The following is a 21,387-nucleotide window of genomic DNA, read 5'->3' as shown; positions in this document are numbered from 1 at the left end:
TGGCCAGACGGGGGGCGGGGGGTGCTGCCCGGGTGCCCTGTGCCGCCCGTTAGAGCCCTGCCTTGGCCGGAGCTCATGCCTTGGCAGGTTACTGATTACATACCTCGTTTGGAATTCCGGGCACAATGGCCACATGTCTCAGACTGGAGGCGGCGGCGACAAGAGGTCGGGCGCCTGGCACAGGTACGCCTCCCCAGAGAGCTGGAGCCAGCCTGTCCTGTTCCCTTGGGCCGGGAGCCCCAGCTCTGCAAGCCAGGCCCTGGGGAAGCAGCCTGGACGCTGTGGCCTCCAGGGGGCGCCCGGGAAACCTTCCCGGAGCGGATGGGGGTGGACACGGGTTTCCAGAATTTAGTCTTTTTTTTCAGGCTTTGTCAACCCAAACCCTGGCCAGGGTTGCCGGGCACGTGCCACCCCTGTGCCTGAGTCCAGTGCATTCAGGGGGGGCCAGGCCAGGGTGCGGGGTCCAGGGGGGGCCCCTAGCCTCTCGGCTGAGGCCCTTTTCCATGAGTTCAGGAGGATGGTACTGTTCCTGACGAGGTTATTACGAAGATTAGTAAGAGAGTACGTGCCGCGAGCTCCACATGCTGCTGGGCACCCGTCCGCTACTATAAATGCCGATGGATGAGAGTCCCTGCCTCGGCAGGGACACCCCCATGTGCATGAAAGTGAGTGGGAGACTGCGGTACGTGTGTGATCGGAGGTACCTGCCTTAAGCATCGGGGTTGCAGGAAGGGCGCTTGGGCAAGAAGGACACGGAGCTGGGAAAGCGTTGCCACCCCTCGCTCCACACACGGGAAGGGCCTGACGTCTCCAGGCCCTAACGCTTCAGACTTCCCACCTGTAAGATTAGGGCGGCAAAAGCTCAGGTGTACCCAAGCTTAAATGAGGTAGGAAGCCAGCCTTGGGTCTCTAGTCATGCCCCACCCGCTGAGCCCCCTCCCAGGACACCTGGATCCTGTACGTTTTGCCAGTGGGAGGCGCTGGGGGAGCGTGGAGGACACAGGTATGTCCTGTGTCCACAGGACACAGGCTGAGGCTCCCCCGCGGGGCCGGCTCGGGCAGGGCCAGCCTGCTCGGATCTCCGCTCTGCCCCGGATCGGGTGGGAGTGGGGCGTGGAGGCTCCCAGAAGTTAATCAGCCTTCCTCCTTGTTAGTGAGCAGTGAAGATAAGGTGCAAACCCGGGACTCTGAACAGAGTCCACACTCCGTCCTGCGTGCGCACTGCCTCCCGGGAGCACCCTCTCCTGCGGTTGCTTCTCCTCCCACGTGAGTGAGTCTGTGGAGTTTCTCGGTAGCTCTCAGGGCTTGTGCGCGGCGGCCTACTGACCATCTGCACGCAGGACTGACTCGTTCAGACAGCTTTCTGGAGGAGTGTGGGCTAGGCGTGCGAAGCCAAGGCCCTGCATCCATCGCGGCCTCCAAGAGGCGCGTTTTTGGTTTGTAGGCAGGGAGGTCTGAGTCTCAAGCCCTCGCCCTGCTCCCAGGCCCTACCTCTCACTGTGCCATCTGATGGCGTCCCCGAGCACAGTCCAGGGCCCCAGGGGTTGCAAAGACGCTGCGAGGTTTCTGAGGACTCCTTCAATTTCTTGGCTGGTCCTGGGTCCGTTCAGGTTTTCTATTTCTTCCTGTTCCAGTTGTGGTGGTTTGTGCGTTTCTAGGAATGCGTCCGTTTCTTCCAGGTTCCCTAATCTGTTGGCATGTGGTTGCTCATAATACATTCTCATAATCGTTTGTGTTTCTTGGGTGTTGGTTGTGATCTCTCCTCCTTCGTTCATGATTTTATGTATCTGGGTCCTTCCTCTTTTCTTTTTTGGTGAGTCTGGCTGGGGGTTTATGGATCTCATTCGTTCTTTCAAATAACGAGCTCCTAGCTTCATTGATCTTTTCTACTGTTCCTTTGGTGTCTATTTATTGGTTTCTGGTCTTATCTTTATTATTTGTCTTCTCTTGCTGGATTTAGGCTTTATTTGCTGTTCTCACTCCAGCTCCTTTAAGGGTAAGTTCAGGTTGTGTATTTGAGACCTGTCTTATTTCTTTTTTAAAAATATTTTATATATTTATTCATGAGAGACAGAGAGAAAGGCAGAGACACAGGCAGAGGGAGAAGCTGGCTCTGGAAAGCCTGACATGGGACTCGATCCTGAAACTCCAGGATCATGACCTGAACCAAAGGCAGAGGCTCAACTGCTGAGCCACCCAGGCGTCCCGAGACCTGTCTTCTTGAGAAAGGCTTGTGTTGCTGTGTACTTTCCTCTTAGGGAAACCTCTGCTGTATCCAGAAGGTCTTGAACAGTCGCATTTTCATTTTCGTTTCTGTGAATCTTCAAAATTCTTCTTTAATCTCCTGGTTGACCCATTCATTCTTCAGTTGGATGCTCTTTAGTCTCGATGTATTTGCGTTCCTTCCAGATGCTCTCTTGTGGGCTAATAAGGAGGCAGTTGATCGAATGAACACTGGGTGTTACATGCAACTGATGAATCACTACACTCTATGTATTCAGAAGCTGATAATACACTATATGTTAATTAACTGAATTGAAATTTAAAAAGAAAAGAAAAGAAGCTGCGTTTGCAAAACACTGGGATTTCCATTTGTAAAGAGATGAGCTCAAGGACCATGGATGGAAGAAAAAGGTGAAATCTTGTTTCACCGAAGGAGAGGGAGGAGCTGTTGCTGCTGGTTCTCCTACCTCACAAAATGAGGTACTTTTGCTCAGTTAATACATTTATTTTTATTTTTTAAAAATTCTGTTTTTAAGAGCAATTTTAGGTTTGCAGGAAAATTGAGAAGGCAGTTCAGAGTTCCCATATATCCCCTCCGCTCACCCCCCCACCATGCCCCACATCATTTCCTCTAGTTTTAATAAAAAATTTTGCCCCAATGCCAACTCTGAGGGCCACTTAACTCATTATCCCATTTAACCTCCCAAGAGTGCTTAGGGATGGGCATTTTGACCAGGCGCCTTTGTGCAGGGCCGAGGGGGTGTCAGAGCTCAAGGATGTGCCACAGCGCCATTGCCATCCTGACCTGACGGAGGAGCTGGCCGTGCCCCCAGGCCTCTCCGGGGGCCTGTTGAGATTCTTCACTGGCTACACTGTCATTGAAAAAAATGCTAATTTAAAGATTAAATTTAAAGCTCCTAAATTGTTAACCAGAGTCTTCCCAGTTAGGGAAGAGCATCGGGGATTTCTCTTAAGGCAAGTACAGAGCTAGCCACCCTATTGTTAGAAGACTCTCATTGCTGGAAGCTTCCTCGTGGTGTGGGTTAGAAGAAGCAATTCTGGCGTTGGGGTTATTTCTGCTTCTGCACCCGCAGAGGAAATGTCCATCAAGAAGCCAGGTGACTCAGAGGAAAATTGGTCCAATTACTTATATGCCTGGATTGGTGCTGATGTGCGTCAGGGAAAGAGACAAGGCCTCAGGCCCCGGGGGAAGCGTGTTTCAAATCCTAATTACGGTTCATTTTTCTTGGAATAGTGTATAAAAAGTGTAAGCACTTTTTATCAAGTTAGAGGAGGAAGACCAGGAAAGGTTGCAGTGTCCAGCGTCCCAGGGTTTGGACAAGACCTGGCTGCTGAGCAGCTGGAGGCAGGACCACAGACAGACGCAGAGCACCCCTTTGCGGTGGGCCCCCGGCCACCCCCGGTGCTGACTGACTCCCCAACACCTAAACTGTGGACTTGGTTGGTCCTGTCAGTTCAGCTGTGTCATCTCTGAGGTCCCACGGGCGCTCAGCCACCCGACCCCCACGGCGTATGGGACACCCTCCAGGGCCTGGTGTGGGTTCTGGCCAAACACTATGGCTGAGGTTGGTCCAGGCTCTGGTGGGACTTTGGAGCCACAGGAGAGGGAAGCTCCAGTCCAAGGTGAAAATTCGGGTCTATGCTGGGCTAACTGAGCTGTTAGTGAGGCTGGAGGCCCAGAGGCTGGGCATGGACATGAGGGACCCGGAGGGGATGGGTCAGGGTTCCGTGGGGGCCATTGTCTCTCTCTTAAAAAAAAAATTAAAAGATTTTTATTTATTTGAAAAAGAGCACAGGCAGGTTGGAGGAGACAGAGGCAGAGGGAGAAGCAGGCTCGCCTCTGGGCAGGAGCCTGAGATCATGACCAGAGCCACAGGCGGATGGTTAACCCATTGAGTCCCCAGGTGCCCCAGGACCTTTGTCTCTTGGGGCTTTTTCTAAGGCAGATACTGGCTGTTTTAAAGGTAAAGAGTAGGGTAGGGATGCCTGGGTGGCTCAGCAGTCGAGCGTCTGCCTTTGGCTCAGAGCATGACCCTGGGGTCGTGGGATCAGGTCCCACGTCAGGCTCCCTGCATGGAGCCTGCTTCTCCCTCTGCCTGTGTCTCTGCCTCTCTCCCTGTGTCTCTCATGAATAAATAAAATCCAAAAAAAAAAAAAAGGAGTAGGGTATACTAGAACATATTCCAGAAAGAAAATGTTTACAGGACCAGAAGATGTTTGGTTCGTCCACTCATATCATCACTCATTCATCCCCTAGACCGCAAGCATTTGAGGAGCTCAGTGTGACCTCGGGTCAGTGCTTGGTCCTGAGAAAGCAAAAAGCAACAGTTGAAGATGCTGCTTGGAGGAGCCCCCGTTAGCAGGAAATGTCTGCACAAAGATAAAGCACAAAACCAAATAAGCCGTGGGGCAGGCAACAGAGACGAGGGAGTGCAGGGGAGTTCGGACCTGCCTGACCGAGAAGCCAGGGGGTGGGGTGCCGGGTGCAGAGGTCCAGGCAGGCAAGGGACCTGCACCCACGCAGCACGGTGACGGCGCACACAGAATCCCGGGCTGGCCCGCCCGGGGATCACATGATGTTGGTACAGGCTCCTCTGAAGGCCTGCAGAGGCGTCACTCCCAGGCTGCATCATGGTCGACGTCTTCCAGCCAATGTCTGCCCAGCTCAGGGGCCTGAGCTATCAAATAGCTACAAAATGAGCACAAGATCCCCTGTGGCCGTGGCAGTAAGAGCCTTCTAGAAAGGTCCATGTGGGACACAGTAGGCAAATAGATGGCAAAAGAACTGGGATGTCATGAGCCAGCCTCCTCTTATAATTTGGGACTATTTCTTCTGCGGGATGAGACGGTGGGTGTCCGGCCGTTTTCCCTGCGGTGCCCTGTGTTGGCCATCTGTGCTGTGTGGATCACAGGCAGCAGCCGATTCTCGGGGAACTGAAGCATCCTTCTTCCTTTTTTTTTTTTTTTTTTAAGATTTTATTTATTTTTCATTAGAGACACAGGGAGGGAGGCAGAGACACAGGCAGAGGGAAAAGCAGGCTCCACGCAGGGAGCCCGACACAGGACTCGATCCCGGGTCTCCAGGATCACGCCCTGGGCTGCAGGCGGCGCTAAACCACTGAGCCCCCCGGGCTGCCCCTGAAGCATCCTTCTTAATGTTGCCCAGGTCCGCACGCTGGGTCTCCACTTGTACACGTGCTACCCCCCAGCAGGGCACACGCAGTTGGCCCCAATACCTACTCCACTAGGAATTTTTTTTATTTCTTTTATTTATTTGAGAGAGAGAGAGAGAGAAAGAAAGAGAGAGCACAGAGGGGAAGGGCAGAGGAGAGAGACACAGCAGACTCTGTCCAGGACATGAAGCCTGACGCAGGACTCGATCTCATAACCCTGAGATCAGACCTGAGCCCAAGCCAAGAGTCAGGTGCTCACCCTCCTGGGCCACCTGGGCGCCCCATCCACAGGACATTTTTAATAGTCATTCACACAGTACAAATCATTGAGGAAAAGATCATGAGATTCGATTACCTAAAAATTGAAATTCTTATAGATCATCAGCAAAATTAGGTCAAACAAAAACATGAAGAAAATGTCTGCAGGATACATCACAGAGATAAGAGAAAGCCTAGTACAGCAGAGCTTTCGCAATTAAGTAAAAGCAGTGGACAAGCAATTCAAAAATCCACGCGGCGAAGAAGCGAGAGAAACGCACTGAACCTCATTAATCAAAAAAAAAAAACAAAAAAAACAAAAAAAACAGACTCGTCAGTCCCCGGGAGGCTGGTAAAGCTCACAGCTAGATTGCTCAAGCATAGCCCTGGCAATAGCACGGCTGAGCGAGCACTGTCACACGCTCCCCCCGGGAGAGCACTTCGGGGAGCTAGGATTCTGGGGACACATGTGGCCCTGTGACTTTAAGATACAGAAAATATGTATTTAATAAGACGTCATTCCATGGAAACTATGAGGTCAACGCTCTTCCTTTCAGAAAATTGTAACGCAACACAACGTGTAGAGAAATGTGGATTATGCCTCTAGGTGTCTGACGGAATAGCCAATAGGTGCCATTTATCGAATGTTCCTTTTGCGCCCCCGTTCTAAGCTCTTTCCGTGTACTCGCCAATTGACACAGAAAAATCCTTTGCGGTCGTGCCGTTACCGTCACGACTTTTGTTTCCAGGTCAAGTTTGCCACAGTGCCGATTTACACCGGGCAGCACAACCAGACATCTGGGTCAGAGGCCTTCGGCTCTCAGTCCTGACGTGTTGGCCATTGGGCTCCAACAGCTCTTGCCCCTAACGCAGTTGGGACTGACCGAAACGTCCACTGATCGAAGCGTATCGTGAATACAGCACGCGTAAGCTAGGAAATACGAACAAGGCTGAGAACGCACAGGCTGGAAGAGTATTAACGCGGGACGTGCACTCGTCACTGCTTAGAAAAGTAAGCTGACAAAAACACCTGCAAATCCATACAGTTTTAGTTGAATTTGAACCACACCAATTGAAATACTTCGATTTGGGGTAAAGAGCAAGCTTTACTCTCTGTGCAAAGTTTGAAATAATCCGTCACTCCAAATGAAAAATCCATTTCGAAGCCTGCAGGTCCAGGGACTTGTAAACCAGAAGCTACACAGATGAAGCTTTGCGCTAAGAGCCTCCGGGAAGTCTGACCATGATATTCTGGATGGGAATCAGAGCTCTCCTGGGCCTCGAGCTTATAAACACAAACCGGGGACTCCAGGCCATCCCACGTTTTTAGCATCTGCTGATGCTGTGACTTGGAACCATACTTTATGTCCCATTTGGTGTCACCCACACGGGCTCGCTAGATGCAAAGAGTAAAAGAGTATCCTCAAACAATAACACTGAGATGAGGGTTTGATGTAACAATCGGTCTTAAAACAACCTGGAAACGTCCAACGGTGCCCCCAGGGCCGCCCATGGAGCAGGGAGCACTCTGCAGAAAGCATCCTTGGAGACTGGAGAGAGTGCTGAGAGATGGAAAGGCATCTCCAGACTGGCCCTCCTCTGCCAAGATGCCCTCCTGGAACACACCTCAGTCCTGCGTCTGTGAGCCGTCTTCATCCACGCGCCTCGGCACGCCGAGCCTGGCTTTAGCGCAGAATCCTGCCAGCCGGCTCATCGGGAAGGCTCCACCCTTGATATCCAGCCGAGCACTTCTTCCCTCACCCTAGACCTCGAACCTCGTTGCTCTGAGCGGCCGTGTTCCATCTGCGCCCTACCGTACCTGTTGGCTATGCAGCCCGACCCGCCGCTGTGGCCTACGGGGCAGAATCCAGTCTCCCTCCCCTGTTGCAGTAGTCTTGAATAAAATCTTCAGGTTGTGTTTAACAAACATCTGGCAAATCATTTCTCCTTAACACCTCTCACCTGATAAATGTGGTCAAGAAAAAGCTGCAGAAACCCAGCATGGATGACGGGAGCCGATGGAAGACGTGCTGGCGTATTGGCCCAGTACGTTCATCACCTGTGCCGTGTATGGAAGGTATAGACTCACCCCCGATCTGGCACATATTCCCACGGGAAGGTCCATCTGGAGTGATGAAGCTGTGAACCATGGGAGGAATTCAGAAATGCACCCCTTGCTTAGTACGTGGCGGTCCCTGACAAGTACAGGAAGCCCCTGGAATTCTGAGCGGTGGGCTCCCACTGACTCCGGAAGCCACAGGGTGCAGACAGCAGCCGGCGGGAGGTTATGCACCTGAGCTCAGGGCTGAGCGCGGGACATGCACCGTGTGAGGTCGCTTCTGCACCGTGCTGAGCGATCGGCTCTGTCGCCTGCAGTTGTCGTGCGAGCCCAGGAGCCCAGAGGGTTCCGCTCGCCTGTCTCCGTCCAGCGGCTAGCCAGGGGTATGGCAGGACCGGGCGGGGTTCGCCGTCCGGCTTGGGCAGGGCCGGGGCCAGGTGCGCGCGTCCAGTCCCTTTCTTTGCTACACATGGTGAGACGGGAGCAGTGGCCAGGGGTAGGGTAAGCGTGTTGCTTCGTGTCCAAATCCAGCGGGGCTTCCATGGTCCAGACAGGGACGGAGGTGCCCCCCAGCTGGGACCCCAGCTGTCACCGCCCAGGAGCGGAGCAGTCAGCTCCCCGGCAACTGGCCGCCCCGGGTGAGAGGTCGTCGTGTTGGCTGACGGATTTGTTTTCTCCGGCTGTGCAGGTGCTGCCTCTGGCAAGGCCCAGCCACCATGGACTCAGCTGAATTCCGAAGGAGGGGCAAGGAGATGGTGGACTTCGTGGCCGACTACCTGGAAGGCATCGAGGGGCGCCAGGTGTACCCGGATGTGGAGCCCGGCTACCTGCGGCCCCTCATCCCCACCACTGCACCCGAGGAGCCAGACATGTTTGAGGACATCATCAGTGACGTGGAGAAGATAATCATGCCGGGGGTGAGCGTGAACCCGAGGCCGTGGACGGGGCGGGGGGCTAGCGTTAGGGTAGGACCTACCAGGCCCTGGACAGTCATGCGTCTTATGCCACCTGGTCCTCAGAGCCACCTTGCTGGGGAGAGATTTTACCACTCCTATTTTCTAGCTGAGCCCACGCGGTCCCAGAGAGGTTAGGTGATCCGCCTGAGGCCGCACAGCGAGGACGCCATGGAGCTGGGACAGCGCCCCAGACTGTGTGGGCCCCAGGGCAGGGGCCGTGCTTCCCCCAGGTCCCCAGGTCAGTCCCCCTGATCCCCTGGTGCAGGCAAGAGTCCTTCCACGCATTCCTGACATTCTTGCATTTAGCAAGAAGGCAAATCACAAGCCTGGAAGAAATGTTTTATTTATTTTACTCGAGACATTTACTTGGGGGGGCAGGGACAAGGCCCTGCTTCTGAGCAGACGTTGCCCTGGGAAGCGGGCCGGCTCCTTTACCTGCAGCCAGTGAGTCATGGGGCCACGGACCCGGCCAGGGCTGTTCCTCAAGACCAGGGCGCCTCTTTCGGGGCCGCTGCTCGCTTTCCAGCCTCCCAGGGGTTTCCTTTGACATTTGTGCTTGGAGCTAAGTGCAGGATTCCTGTTCTCGCTTGGAGGTTGTGCAAACACACAGAGCGCTTGCTGGCTCGCTTGCTCGCTTGCTCGCAGCCCCTCCAGGGAGGAGCGGTTAAATGTCAGGCGGACGGGGTGGCGTTGTCTGCTGGCGTCTGGGCAAAACACCCCGGGGCTGCGGGGCTCAGACGGCAGACAGCTGTTTGCTTCTCATGGTCCTGAGGTTGGCAGCGCAAGATCAAGGTCGCGGCCGATTCAGTTCCCGGGAGGATCCTCAGGTGGGCTCGCGGATGGCCGCCCCCGCCTCCCTCCTGTGGCCTCTGCTCCTTGCCACGTCTGATGCACCCCTACCTGCCCGCAGGGGGCGGGGGCACTTCTAGTACCACCCACCTCGGTGTGAGTCAGGGTGTCAGCCGAGGACCTGGGAGCACAGGCACGCCCGGCCTCACCCGGGACGTGGGGCACGATGGGATTGGGAGTTCTCCTCCTGAGTGCAAAGGGGGCGGTCGGGGCGTTCAGGGTCCGGGCCCCGGGGTGGGACTCTGGCCCTGCCCAGCCCCCCGTGACTGCGGGGACGGTACGGGAGCTCCCAGGGCTCCGTGGGCAGGTGTGCGGAATGAGAGCAAAGGCACGCGGACTCCCAGCGGAGAATCCTGGCCTCCAGGGCCCCTGCCTCCGCAACTACAGCACCTCCGTGACCTGGGGGCGGAGGGCGTCTCAGAGGCTTTGTTCTGTTCCCTCAGAGCAGACCAGTCAGCAGCAGGAACACATCAGAGAGGCAGAGCAGCACCCCCCAGCCCCCCCATCTTCTCCCCTCCCCCATCTCCTTCCCCGAACCTGGGACATCCCCACCCAGCCCTGCATTCCAGCTCCAGAGGCCTGTCCATGCACATCTGCCCCCCTCACCCCCCCGGGGGCCCTGCAAGGCTGGGGACAGAGGAGACAGGGATGGGGGCGAGGAGCCATGGTGGCTGGGGGGCCGTCTTGCACAGGAGATTCAGTCGGGGGCGGTAAGACCAGCTGAGAAGTCTGAAATCAGTCCGGTTCTTTTTTTTTTTTTCCTCCTAATATGGGTTTTAGTTTTTTTAGAGCAGGTTTGGGGAAACCTGGCTCCTAACCTCTCTTGCTTTTAGAGAGGTCACAGGCTTGGCCGCGATCGGGGCCCGGCTCCCTCACACCCCGGGCACGGCTCCTCTGCACACAGGTGACCCACTGGCACAGCCCCTTCTTCTTCGCCTACTTCCCATCCGCCAACTCCTACCCGGCGCTGCTCGCAGACATCCTGTGTGGGGCCATCGGCTGCATCGGCTTCTCCTGGGTGAGCTCGCAGGGGCCCCAGGGCGGTGGGAGGCGCTGCCATGGGGCCCGGGCACCTGTGCCCCCAGGGCCTGAGCCCACAGCAGTGGCACCTGTGGGAGGGAAGAAGCGTTCAGCCCTGGAGACGGCGCCGGTGAGGGAACGTGGGTTACGGGGACATGATACGGGGACACAGCCAGACAGAGGCTCCTCTCAGGGCCAACAAGCAAAGCCGGTCCTGCACAGTCACGGGGTTTTGGAGGTACCGGGAATTCACAGCCACGGCCCCGCAGTTTCCGCAGCCCGGCCTGGGAATCTGCACTCGCAGCCCATCCCGAAGCTCCGCACATGCCTGCCGCTGCCCCAGCCGTCTCCATGCACTCGCAGCCAGGGCTGCTGGGCCTGGGGGGCCCCGCCATCCCCGGGGTGCCCTGACGTGGGCCCCTGCACCCAGGCCCGGCGCCACGGGAGGGGCCCCGTCCTCCGGAGAGCAGAGCGCGCACAGGCAGAGCCAGGTGCAGAGGGCGTTGGGGGTCCCAGGGCTGCAGACTGCTACGTGGCCTGTCCCCGGGGCTGCGATCTCATGGGCGCTGCCTCGTGCAGAACAAGCACCCGAGGCCTGTGCTTGAAGCAGTGCATTGGGAGTGTTGGGTGCCCAGCACTGGGACCCAGCATCGCCAGGCTCCCTGCTCCACCCAGGAAGGCTTGGGCGAGGGGTCCTCCCTGCGGCCCTCCCCCGTGTCTGTGGAGCACACTCCCTCCTGAAGGACATCCCCCCCCATTCTCTACCAGGGCAGATGTCATTGGACTTGCCGGTCTGGAGCTGTCATGTCCCTTCCGGGTGACGTCTTGGCATCTGCCCTTTGGTGTCTGTCCTTCCTGAGGACACTCTGATGTCTCTGGAGCCCTGAAGGGCTGCCCCACTGTCCCCCGGCCGTACAGGCCATGGCACGGGCTCCAACGCCGGGAGCTGGTCCGAGCTGGGATGGGCCAGACCCTCCCACGGGGCTGCCTGGCGGAGAGAACGGGCTGCTCGTTCTTATCAGCCATGCGTCACGAGCTGGCGTGCATCCCTGGGTGGGGACCAAGACCATCCTGCCATCTGCCCTGGGCAATGACGGGAGAGTCCAAGATGGTACAGCAGCACCTCGAGCTCCTGAGGGCGAGGGCAGCCACCTGCCCCGGGGGCTCCCAAGGGATTGAGGCCACCTGGAACCCACTTCCCAGACTGCGTCCAGTCCCACTGACTCACTCGTGACTCTGGAGGAGGGCCCTGGATCCCGCTGTAAGCACACAGACGGCTGGGGGGGCCGCCGGTGGTGCTGGTGGAGTGCGACACCTTGCCGGAGAGTCAATAAGGGCTGAGCAGCATCTGGGACGGAGAGAGGCTGATCTGGGCTTCCGTGGAGGAGTAAACCCTCCTGCTGCTCCCGAAATCCCACAAGACCTGGCCCTTGTTCTGACACCTGCCTCTGGAGATGGGTGGGGGGAGGACAAGGGTGGGGGGCGGGGGACAAGGGCGACGTCCCCAGGATGGGGGATGGTGAGGTCGCCGTCCTTTCTGGGGCACATCTGGGGCCTGGGGACTGGGGTTCCCTCGGTTCTCGGAGGGTGGGAGGGAAGGGGGGATGGGAGGTGTGCTGAGCCCTGCAGCACCCGGGCCGAGCGGCCCTCATCAGAGCTGCCAGAGCGAGGGGTCCTGCTGCTGCTTCTCCCCAGAACCCCCGGACGGGAGAGCACGCCGCCCCGTTAATCCCACCCGGGGACGGGCCTCTTGAGAATGTTCAAGCCTCTTGGGCAACCGCCCCTAAGGCTCCAAGCCACCAAAGGGAGGAGCTGCTCCTCGCACAGCCGTCTGTCGGTCCCAGGCCGGCGGCGGCTGATTCCTCTCTTTTCGCCCCGCCAGGCTGCGAGTCCGGCGTGCACGGAGCTGGAGACGGTGATGATGGATTGGCTGGGGAAGATGCTGAAGCTGCCGGAGGCCTTTCTGGCCGGGCAAGTGGGAGAAGGGGGCGGGGTGATCCAGGTAAGGTGGGGGGGGGCTGTCCGGCTTTCTGGGGTGCAGGGGCTCCACACGAGGGCCTACAGGTGGGAGAAAGGAGGCCTTTGAACCTCCTGCGTGTCTTCTGGAGAACAAGCGACGCTGAGCAGTTAGGAGCCTCTGGATCTGGATGTGGGTCCTGGCGCGGGCTGTCCCTCTGTCCCCCAGGCTCGGTAGAGCCAAGAGGCCGTCAGGTGGACACCTGCGTGCTGAGCCGGGGGCAGCCACCGTGTGAGCACTTGGCGGGCATCAACCCGTTTAGTTCTACAAAAGACTAGGAGTTGGGGGCCGTTCCACACCGTTGCACAGGCGAGGGGACCGAGGCGACGAGCCCGCCTGCCCCGGCTGGTACGTTCCAGGGCTGGGCTCTGAGCCCGAATCTGTCTGTCGGTGGAGCGGTGACCGCCACCGCTGAGCGCCGTGTCCAGGCGGCCAGCGCGGCTGCAACCACGCCGCGTCGCCCCAAGGCTTCTAGAAGGCGCTAGATCACCGAGAACCATGATCGCCTGGAGTTGCTGCCTCTCCCACGCAGCGCGTCACGGGTCCTCCTCACGGCCGAGTGTGCGCTGGACGGCGACGTACTGGGGGCTGGGGACGAGGCCACGCGAGGGTTCAGGCGTGTCTTTCCCACCGGGCGCCTCAGGACAAATGCCACCAAGAAGACCAGGGTGTTGTGCTCTTTTCCTTTCCCGGCATGGTTGGACCCTGGGCTCTGCTGAACCCGTCACCCTCCTTGACATCATATTTCTGGTGTCAAGTATATAATCATGAAATTGCGAAGCGCCGTTGGCTGGAGGGTCCAAGAGCCGGGGAGGGCGGCCGGTGAAGACGCTGAGGTCCTAGCGCTCCTGGGTCGTGGTCGGTGACTGGCGTGCCCGAGGTCACAGAGGAAGCAAGCCCCCCACCCTGCGCCCCACGCCCTCTGAGCCCCTGTGGGGCAGTTTCCCATGGCCGCTCCCAGATTCTGGTGGCTTCAAGCAGCACAGAGCGATCCTCTCCAAATGCTGTAGCTCAGGCGTCTGACACCTGCGAGGCTCCAGGCAGGACCGTTGCCGTTTCTAGTCTCTGGAAGCTTCCCGCCGTCCGGGGCCACGACCCCTCCTCCGTCGCCGAAGCCGCAGCATCCCTTCCCTCTGAGCCGTCTCGCACGGCCGTGTCTCCCCCCGACCACAGACGAGGAACATTCTCCGCTTCCAGGGCCCCGTGGGTCAGATGGGCCCACTCACGTGGTCCAAGATGCTGCGTCTCGGCTCTTCATCGCACTGGCAGGATGCCCTCTCCGTGGAAGCCCTCACACGTGGGGGGGACCTGCACGTCTTTTGGGGGGCCTTACTCCACCGCCTGCACACAGGTTGTGTTGGAGGCCGGGAGGCAGGGCTAGCCTCGCAGGAGAGGCCCTTGTTCCCGTGCCGGGCTCGGGTCACTCTCGGCGGGGACTCTGTGCCAGGACAGAGGGCCGACGTCTTTGTGGCCAAGAGGCCACTGTGGCCCGGCTCAAAGCCCTTCCCGCTGAGCTCTCCTGCCTCCCTGCCTTGGGTCCTGGAACCTTCTATCCCGCAGCAGCGACTGAGAGCTGGGAGGGGGGGTGCCCATGACGCACAGGCTGAGCCTCCACCGCAGGCCGTGAGCCCGCTTTCAATGTGAGCGTAGTAGGACCAGGATTTCCTCACTGTGCACTCGAGGTCCGCTCCCTGGACCCCCTTCCTCTCGTGAGGGATTGCACGTCCTGACCCTGCTGACCCTCAGGCCGAAGGCCACACTTGGGGTGGGGGTGGCGTGTGCCCTCTGGCCTCGGGGAGGGAGGCCGCCGCCCAGCACCCAGCCCAGGCCCCTCACCGCGGCTCGGCTTGGAGGATGCTGGCAGCTTCCGTCCTGCTTCTGCGGTCCCCCCACCTTCTGAGGAAGAGGCCAGAAGGGAAACGGGGTTTCGGGGAGGGGACGGGACCCCGGCTTCGAATCCTGCGTGACCCGCTTCCAGGCCTGGGGTGAGCTCGCGCTCACTGCCGGCGGCCGACGTCACTTTTCCTTCCTGATGCCACACATTTTGCCCAGATCCACTTGTCTGGTTTGTTCCTTCAATCTGAGCCCACCCCGCACCCCCACCCCAACCCCCACTTGCTAAGCCCTGTCCATCCGGGTCCCTGCTCCTTCTTCCCCTTGGGACATCTTGCTTCTGCAGCACCTGTCGCTGCAGCTCAGCCTTGCAAAAACCCCTCGTGGGTTTTCTGGGACCTTCCATTTCCCGCGAGTCGGGCACCTCTCTTGTCATTTCCAGTTTTCTTTTGTTAATTTACTTTTTTGGTCATTCTCTCCTCTGTATTTGGAGGGAAAAGCTCATCATTTTCTCTGCATCACTGTTTGAATTTTCTGCGCTGCCCATTTATTGCCTTCAAGATCCGCTTTGGTTCTGCTCTTCCTCTTTACAAAAATGTTTTTTTTACAGTCAAGTTTGTTTTGTTTTGTTTTTACAAAAAAAAAAAAAAAAAACAAAACAAAACAGACCTTGACTGTAAGCATGGAATCTCTATAGGACTGTTGGGAGCATTCCCCTGGTGTTGCTTCAGTACCCGTGTGTGTTTCTGCACAAGATCCGGAGAATACGGTATTTTCCGTACGGTATTTTACTTACTCTTTTGTTGTGAGCATTTCCATTCTTTGAGATTATTGCACTGTTTTCCATGACGTGTCACAATCTACGTAAATAATTCACGGCATATGTCGTATCAGATCTTTCCCTTTATGAATAACATCTCCGGGGACCAATACCCTTTAGGACAAGCACAAGCAGCGTCTAAGCAAATCATCAGCCTCCTGCTGGGGCTCTCGGGGTTGGGTCCACGTCCACCGTTCACACTTCACAAAGAGTAAAGAAAGTAAAATTTAAAAAAAAATTAAAAGAGTGTTTCTGGATCACTGGATTCTACAACTAAAAATAGGTTAAAAAATAATAATAAAAATAAATAAATAAATAAATAAATAAATAAATAAATAAATAAATAAAAATAAAAATAGTCAAGTCCTTTCAGCCTTCCGTGATGGTTCTTCTAATTTGATGCTTCTCAAAAATCTTACAAATACTCCGTAATCTCAGGCGTGACTTTCATACCAACAGTGACTTTTTAGTGACTGCCCACCGCGGGCCAGGCTCGTTCCTGTGCTTTCTGCGATCCTTTTTCCAACCTGCAAATAGTTAGGAGGGTTGATGGCATTACCGACGACTTCTCTCGTAGCCGAGGAACCTGGGGCCAAGAAAGGGAGCGGATCCTGCCCAAAGGCCCGGATAACTGAAGGCAAGACGAGAACAATTCCATCAGCTCATCCCCGACTCTTCGTTTGGGTTAGTGTCCAGAGGTGCACGTGGGTTCAGTCTTGCAATTATATAGATATATATATTTTTAAAGAGTTTACTTATTTATTCATGAGATGCAGAGAGAGGCAGAGACACAGGCAGAGGGAGAAGCAGGCTCCATGCAGGGAGCCCGACGCGGGACTCGATCCCGGGACCCCGGGTCACGCCCTGGGCTGAAGGCAAACGTCCACGCTGAGCCCCCCAGGGGCCCCTGCAATCATCTTTAAGGACAATCCCATCTCTCCGAGACGCCGGCAGCCCCGGCATCGGCTGTGCACCCCCCCGGCCCCTCCCGGCCCCTGGAGCCCAACCCTCCTTCACCCCCGATGCGCTCAGTTTTGCTGGATGCTGCAGCCTGTTCGCAGAGGAAGCCCAGCCGCCCTCTGCAGCTGACAGCGCTGTCGGCCTGTGATTGCTGAGGCCCCAGAGCCGCTCGGCCTGGTGACAGCCGGGGGCCGGGGCTGTGGGGCGACGCTGCGCCCTCAGGGCCATGGTCACTCACAGCTACCAGGCGCCAGCACAGTGACGGGCAGCAGTGGGATGTCCAGTCATCCTCTGAGCCCGACAAACCAGGTGGCGACATGGTCTCTTAATGGCTCACCGCGCGTGGGTGACACTTGAAACCCGGAGAGGGAAGGGCCTGTCTGGTCCCCGCCGGTCAGCTGTCACCAGCGTTCCTTCTGCTTCCTGGCCGCCTTGCCACGTGCTGCTGGGAAGCCAAGGGTCCTCCCCGCCCCAGGACCGACCCCTGCTCCGCCGCCCCGCCTCCGGCTCCCCTTCCCGCAAAGGGTTGGGAGGCTGCTTGAATGCCTGCCCCAGGGCTAGAGCCCGATGGCTGCTCCGGGGACTCCACGGATGATTTCGGTCTTTTGTGGGGCGTGCCTTGTGTCCGGTCGCTCCCGGCTGCCCGGAGGAGGGGTTCCATGCAGCACGGGGCGCAGCGGAGAGGCGACCCCATAGAGAACGGGCCCAAGGGCTCGAGGCCTGTCGTCAGCGGGGGTTCAGGGCAGAGCAGAGCTTTGGGGCTAAGGCGGGCTTTGGGGTCCCAGGCAGAGGACATGGAATAAGGCAGGTGCTGCAGCACCCAGAAGCTCTGCTTTTCCAGAAGCTCCTCTTTGGATGTGAAGGACTGAGCCAGGGGGTCCAGGAGGCACAGGCTGGGGCACAGGAGCTGAGGCCTTGTGGGGTCCCCTGGGATCGCCCGTCACCAGCCCTGCCCAGGACCTTCGTTCTAACACGTCTACTCTGATCGCTGACGAAGAGATGGCCTGAGGCAATGAGGAAGCCACCTGATGGTTCCAGTTAAGAAGGTGGCATCGTGCGTACTTGAGTCCTTGCGCCTGAACCCCGAGGCCTTCTGTTCAAATTCCACCGTCTCCCCGAAGGGGCCCCTTTAATGTGAAAGAACGAGTGAAAGCAGCGTGATGGCCAAATAGGAGAGGAAATCTGGATCGCTGGAGGGCGAGGAAGATAAAAATGTGAACGGGTGGGGGCGGGGGGCTAGCGATGTTATTGTATGTTTTTCTGCAAAACCCTAAAATCTTAGAAATCTCTCATAGTCCATGAAAATCCACCTTCTTTTATTTTTTTCCTTTCCACTGTTCATACCATGCAGCCTGCGGGCTTCTAGGAATTACTTGAGATGTGGAGATCGTGAGCAGTGGGAAGGGGGGCATCGCTGTAAATGTGGGGATCCCCCTCCCCCTGCCCCTGCCAGCTGCTCACTGGGACCAAGTTAGTTCCTCTCTGGCTGGGCACCCCCTTCCCACCTGACGAGGACAACTTCTAGATGCAGTTATTTTGCAAATTGAGCGGGACGGCCGGGTGGCCGGGTTACGAGCCGAGTCCACGTCACCGTTTACCCACTCCCAGCCGCAGAGGAGCCAGGATTGCAGCACTCTTCAGTGCTTTGCCAGAATGAGGGCTTTTTAAATTTTTATTTTTTACTGAAGTTCCATTTGCCAACACAGAGTATAACACCCCGTGCTCATCCCGTCGAGCGCCCTCCTTGGTGCCCGTCACCCAGTTACTCCATCCCCACCACCCACCTCCCCTTCTGCAGCCCTTTGTTTGGAGTCTCTCGTGGTTTGGGTCCCTCTCTAGTTTTCCCCACTCAGGTCCCCTCCTGTCCCTTGTTGCCAGAATGAGTTGACGCTGGTTGTGCGAGTCCGCTGCACTTCTCCCAAGAGCAGGGGCTTAAACAATAGGCTTCATCGTGTCCCGGTTCTGGAGGCTGGAAGTCCCAATCAAGGTGTCAGCAGGGCCGATTCCTTCTGATGCCTCTGTCCGTGGCTTGCAGAGGGCTGTCCCCTCCGCGGGTCCTCGGCGGCCTTGTCTCTGTGTCGGGGAAGCCTGGTGCCTAACTTCCCCTTCTTGCAGGGACACCTGCCAGAGCTCCTTTCACCTTAGTGATGTCTTTGGAAACCTTGTCTCCCAATACGGTCATGTTCTGAGGGCCTGGGGGTGTGGCCTCCAAGGCCAGATTTGGAAGGACACGGTGTAGCCGATCACGTTAGCAACCAAAGGGAAATCCTCCAAGGGAATTTCAGAATCTCAGGGAAAATACACGGCAATTTGTAAACAAACGCAGATGTCCGTGTCCACGCGGCGATGAACACAGAGCTGGGGGGAGATGCTGGTAGCCTGGGCCGGGGTCTGCTCCCCGGGGGGGGGCGCAGGGGGACCTAGGAGTAGGACTTCCCGGCCACACTAGGAGGACTGCGGGGAGAGGCGTGTGGAGCACAACCGCTCACAATACCTGCTTCAAGCCAGGCGCCCAGAAGTGCTGGCTAAGATGCCACAGAAAATAGAGCAATGTGAACGAATCCGAAGAGCCAATGGGCATTTTCCAGCAGTCACGGGGGCTCGGACTTCTCCTGTACGGAGGAGGACAAGCTTTGCAGCTTCAGATTCAACTTTTAAGAAAAATAGAGACACTGAGTCTCCCCAACGGTTTAGGTATTGACTCCTTTGCTGCTCCTCGAGGCTCATTGCAACCTTTTCTTTGACCCAGGGAAGCGCCAGTGAGGCCACTCTGGTGGCCCTGCTGGCTGCTCGGACCAAAGTGACCCGCCGCCTGCAGGCCGCGTCCCCAGGACTGACACAGGGCGCCATCATGGAGAAGCTGGTGGCCTACTCATCTGATCAAGTGAGTGGTTGGCTGAGCCTGTTGGCCCCCAGGATCTGAATGCTTGTTTTGGGTCGAGTCAAATTGAAACGAGACCGTGCAGCATTTCAGACCTCGCCCCAGCTGTGCTTCGCAGTGGGCGTTGGTTCTTCTGTCCATGTGCACAGAGGTTGCGGAGGTCCACGGGGGTCACCTGCCAGGGTCACCGGGGGAGAGGCTCCACGGCTGGGAGTCCTGACCTCCTGGCCTCCACGGGGTGGGCGGCCACAGGGAGATCCCGACCCCGGATGGACTCAAGTAGCAGACAGTGATGGTGGGAGCCACGGGGCAGAGGGGGCGCCTTCAGTAAGAGCCGACTTTGCCGGGAGTCCCCGAGACACAACACAGCCACCACGCAGTAATGGTGCCACATTGCTGGCTGCTTTTCTCCAGACACTAAGCACCGAGCTGGCCCCCAAGCGGCCCAGGGCCCCATGGTGACAGGCGCCCCCCGAGAGAAACCCGGGTGTGCTCACTCTGCTTCAGGGCATGGTTTGCAAGATCTCACTCTTGTCCACCTACCTGGAAAGCAAGAGTCCACAGGATCTGACACACTGGAAGTGAGGGGCAGGGGCAGGGGGCTGATCCACACACGGGGGGGCTCTCTGCAGAGCTAGGGGCTCACAGCCACGAGAATCCAACTCCGCTGCCTTCCTTCCAGGCACACTCCTCGGTGGAAAGAGCTGGATTAATTGGAGGAGTGAAATTAAAAGCGATCCCTTCGGATGGCAAGTTTGCCATGCGCGCGTCGGCCCTGCAGGAGGCCCTGGAGAGAGACAAGGCGGAGGGCCTGATTCCTTTCTTCGTAAGTCAACCTGCGGACGTGCTGGGTATGGCCCCCTGGGCACCTCCGCGCCCTGCCTGGGCCGGTCACAGGTGGGCGGCACATGCATGCTCAGCTGGCCGCTCCCGGGGGAGGCTGGGGCCACACTCCATTTGTCCCTTGGGCCGTCTAACCTCAGCAAGAGGTAAGCGGAGCACCCAGCCCGGAGGATCCTGGTGAGCTCCTGTTAGAAGCGACGCCCTGTGATGGTCCCTTGAAGTGCTCTGGGCTACGGTAGGTGCTCCGTCAGAGGAGCGTATGATGGCCCAGGGGTCAGGTCGGGAATAACCCACAGGAGGCCTTGCTGCCCAGATCGGCGTTCTCAGCACACGCCCGCACCCATCGTTTGCAAGGGAGGGATGGCAAGCCGACAGCGACTGACTACAGGTCATACCCAAGTGGCCGAATGGCATCAGGCTCCAGCCCATCTTGTAGACAGATGGGCTTTCCCCAGCGGGAAAGGAATAGTCGGTGTCACAACGAGAGCCTGGGAGGTGTCGCACCCGACGCGGCCGTGCAGCGCCTGTGGCTGAGGCGTCACGTGTCATGTCGCGTGTCATGGCGATTGCTCCACGACCTTGGCCCTAGGCTTCTGGTGCTCGAAGGGGCTGCACATCAGATGTACCTGGGGAGGCGGACAAGGTACTGGGGTTCTGCCTGTCCCAGTTTTACCAGGGGAGGGAGCCAGGCATTCGAGGCTTCTCGCAGCGGGGACACCGGGCGGCTCAGCCCGTTAAGCGCCAACTCTTGATTTCGGCTCAGGTCATGATCTTAGGGTCATAGGGTGGAGCCCGGCATTGGGCTCCACTCTCAGCGGGGAGCCTGCTTGAGATTCTCTCTCTCCCTCTGCCCCTCCTTTCTAAGACCAATCAGTCTTAAAATAAATAAATAAATAAATAAATAAATAAATAAATAAATAAATATTTTCGCAGCCAGTTCAAGATCCTCACGTGCCTCATGACCGTGCATTTCCTCAGTACCCTAGCATTTCCTAGTTGTCAGAGCAATCTCGGTTTGCTGGGCTCTTACGGGCCATGTGTTAATAATGCCCACTAGGTTTTTAATTTAAGAATTAGTCTTCAAGACAAACATTTTTCCCCCAAAGAAATCGGTTCCGTCAATTCAAATGAACTACTCGTTGACTATCTACTCTGTGAGTGGGGAAGGCAGGGAGGGTAGGATTTGGCACAAGACTTGCTCGTGACTTACGGAGTTCCCGGGGGGAGTCCAGAGCATCCACACACGATCACTGTAGAAGGATGGAGAAGATTCAGATGTAAGTCATGGGAGGAGCTGACGGGCAGATGATGTGGCAACGTGACTTTTTCCCTCTGGCTCCTTGTCGTATTTGCTTTTTGTCTTTGTGTCTTTTCATCTGTTGTGAGGATGCAAGCCGGTTGTTTCATTGTGCTTATTCTCCTTGGGGATCACAGAACTTCCATAATCTATAATTTGTCATCTCTTTGGGGAAAT

At 57.2% G+C, this 21,387-nt stretch overlaps 1 protein-coding gene across 4 annotated transcripts in view; it reads left to right on the top strand.

Moving 5' to 3' along the window:
• Positions 1-21,387, top strand: part of LOC144309672 (aromatic-L-amino-acid decarboxylase) — a 74,440-nt gene that overhangs the window by 10,246 nt on the left and 42,807 nt on the right. For all 4 annotated transcript variants that reach the window (XM_077890760.1, XM_077890759.1, XM_077890762.1 and 1 more), the window contains exons 2-6: positions 8,423-8,651; positions 10,444-10,557; positions 12,442-12,561; positions 18,939-19,073; positions 19,753-19,896. In XM_077890760.1, coding sequence (XP_077746886.1) covers positions 8,451-8,651; positions 10,444-10,557; positions 12,442-12,561; positions 18,939-19,073; positions 19,753-19,896 — 714 coding nt within the window. In that variant the 5' untranslated portion in view covers positions 8,423-8,450. The remainder of the gene's footprint in view (positions 1-8,422; positions 8,652-10,443; positions 10,558-12,441; positions 12,562-18,938; positions 19,074-19,752; positions 19,897-21,387) is intronic.

The sequence above is a fragment of the Canis aureus genome, unplaced genomic scaffold, assembly GCF_053574225.1.
Source record: "Canis aureus isolate CA01 unplaced genomic scaffold, VMU_Caureus_v.1.0 ptg000152l_RagTag, whole genome shotgun sequence".
Classification (NCBI taxonomy): Eukaryota; Metazoa; Chordata; class Mammalia; order Carnivora; family Canidae; genus Canis; species Canis aureus.
This window is presented reverse-complemented; position numbering and strand designations above follow the sequence as displayed.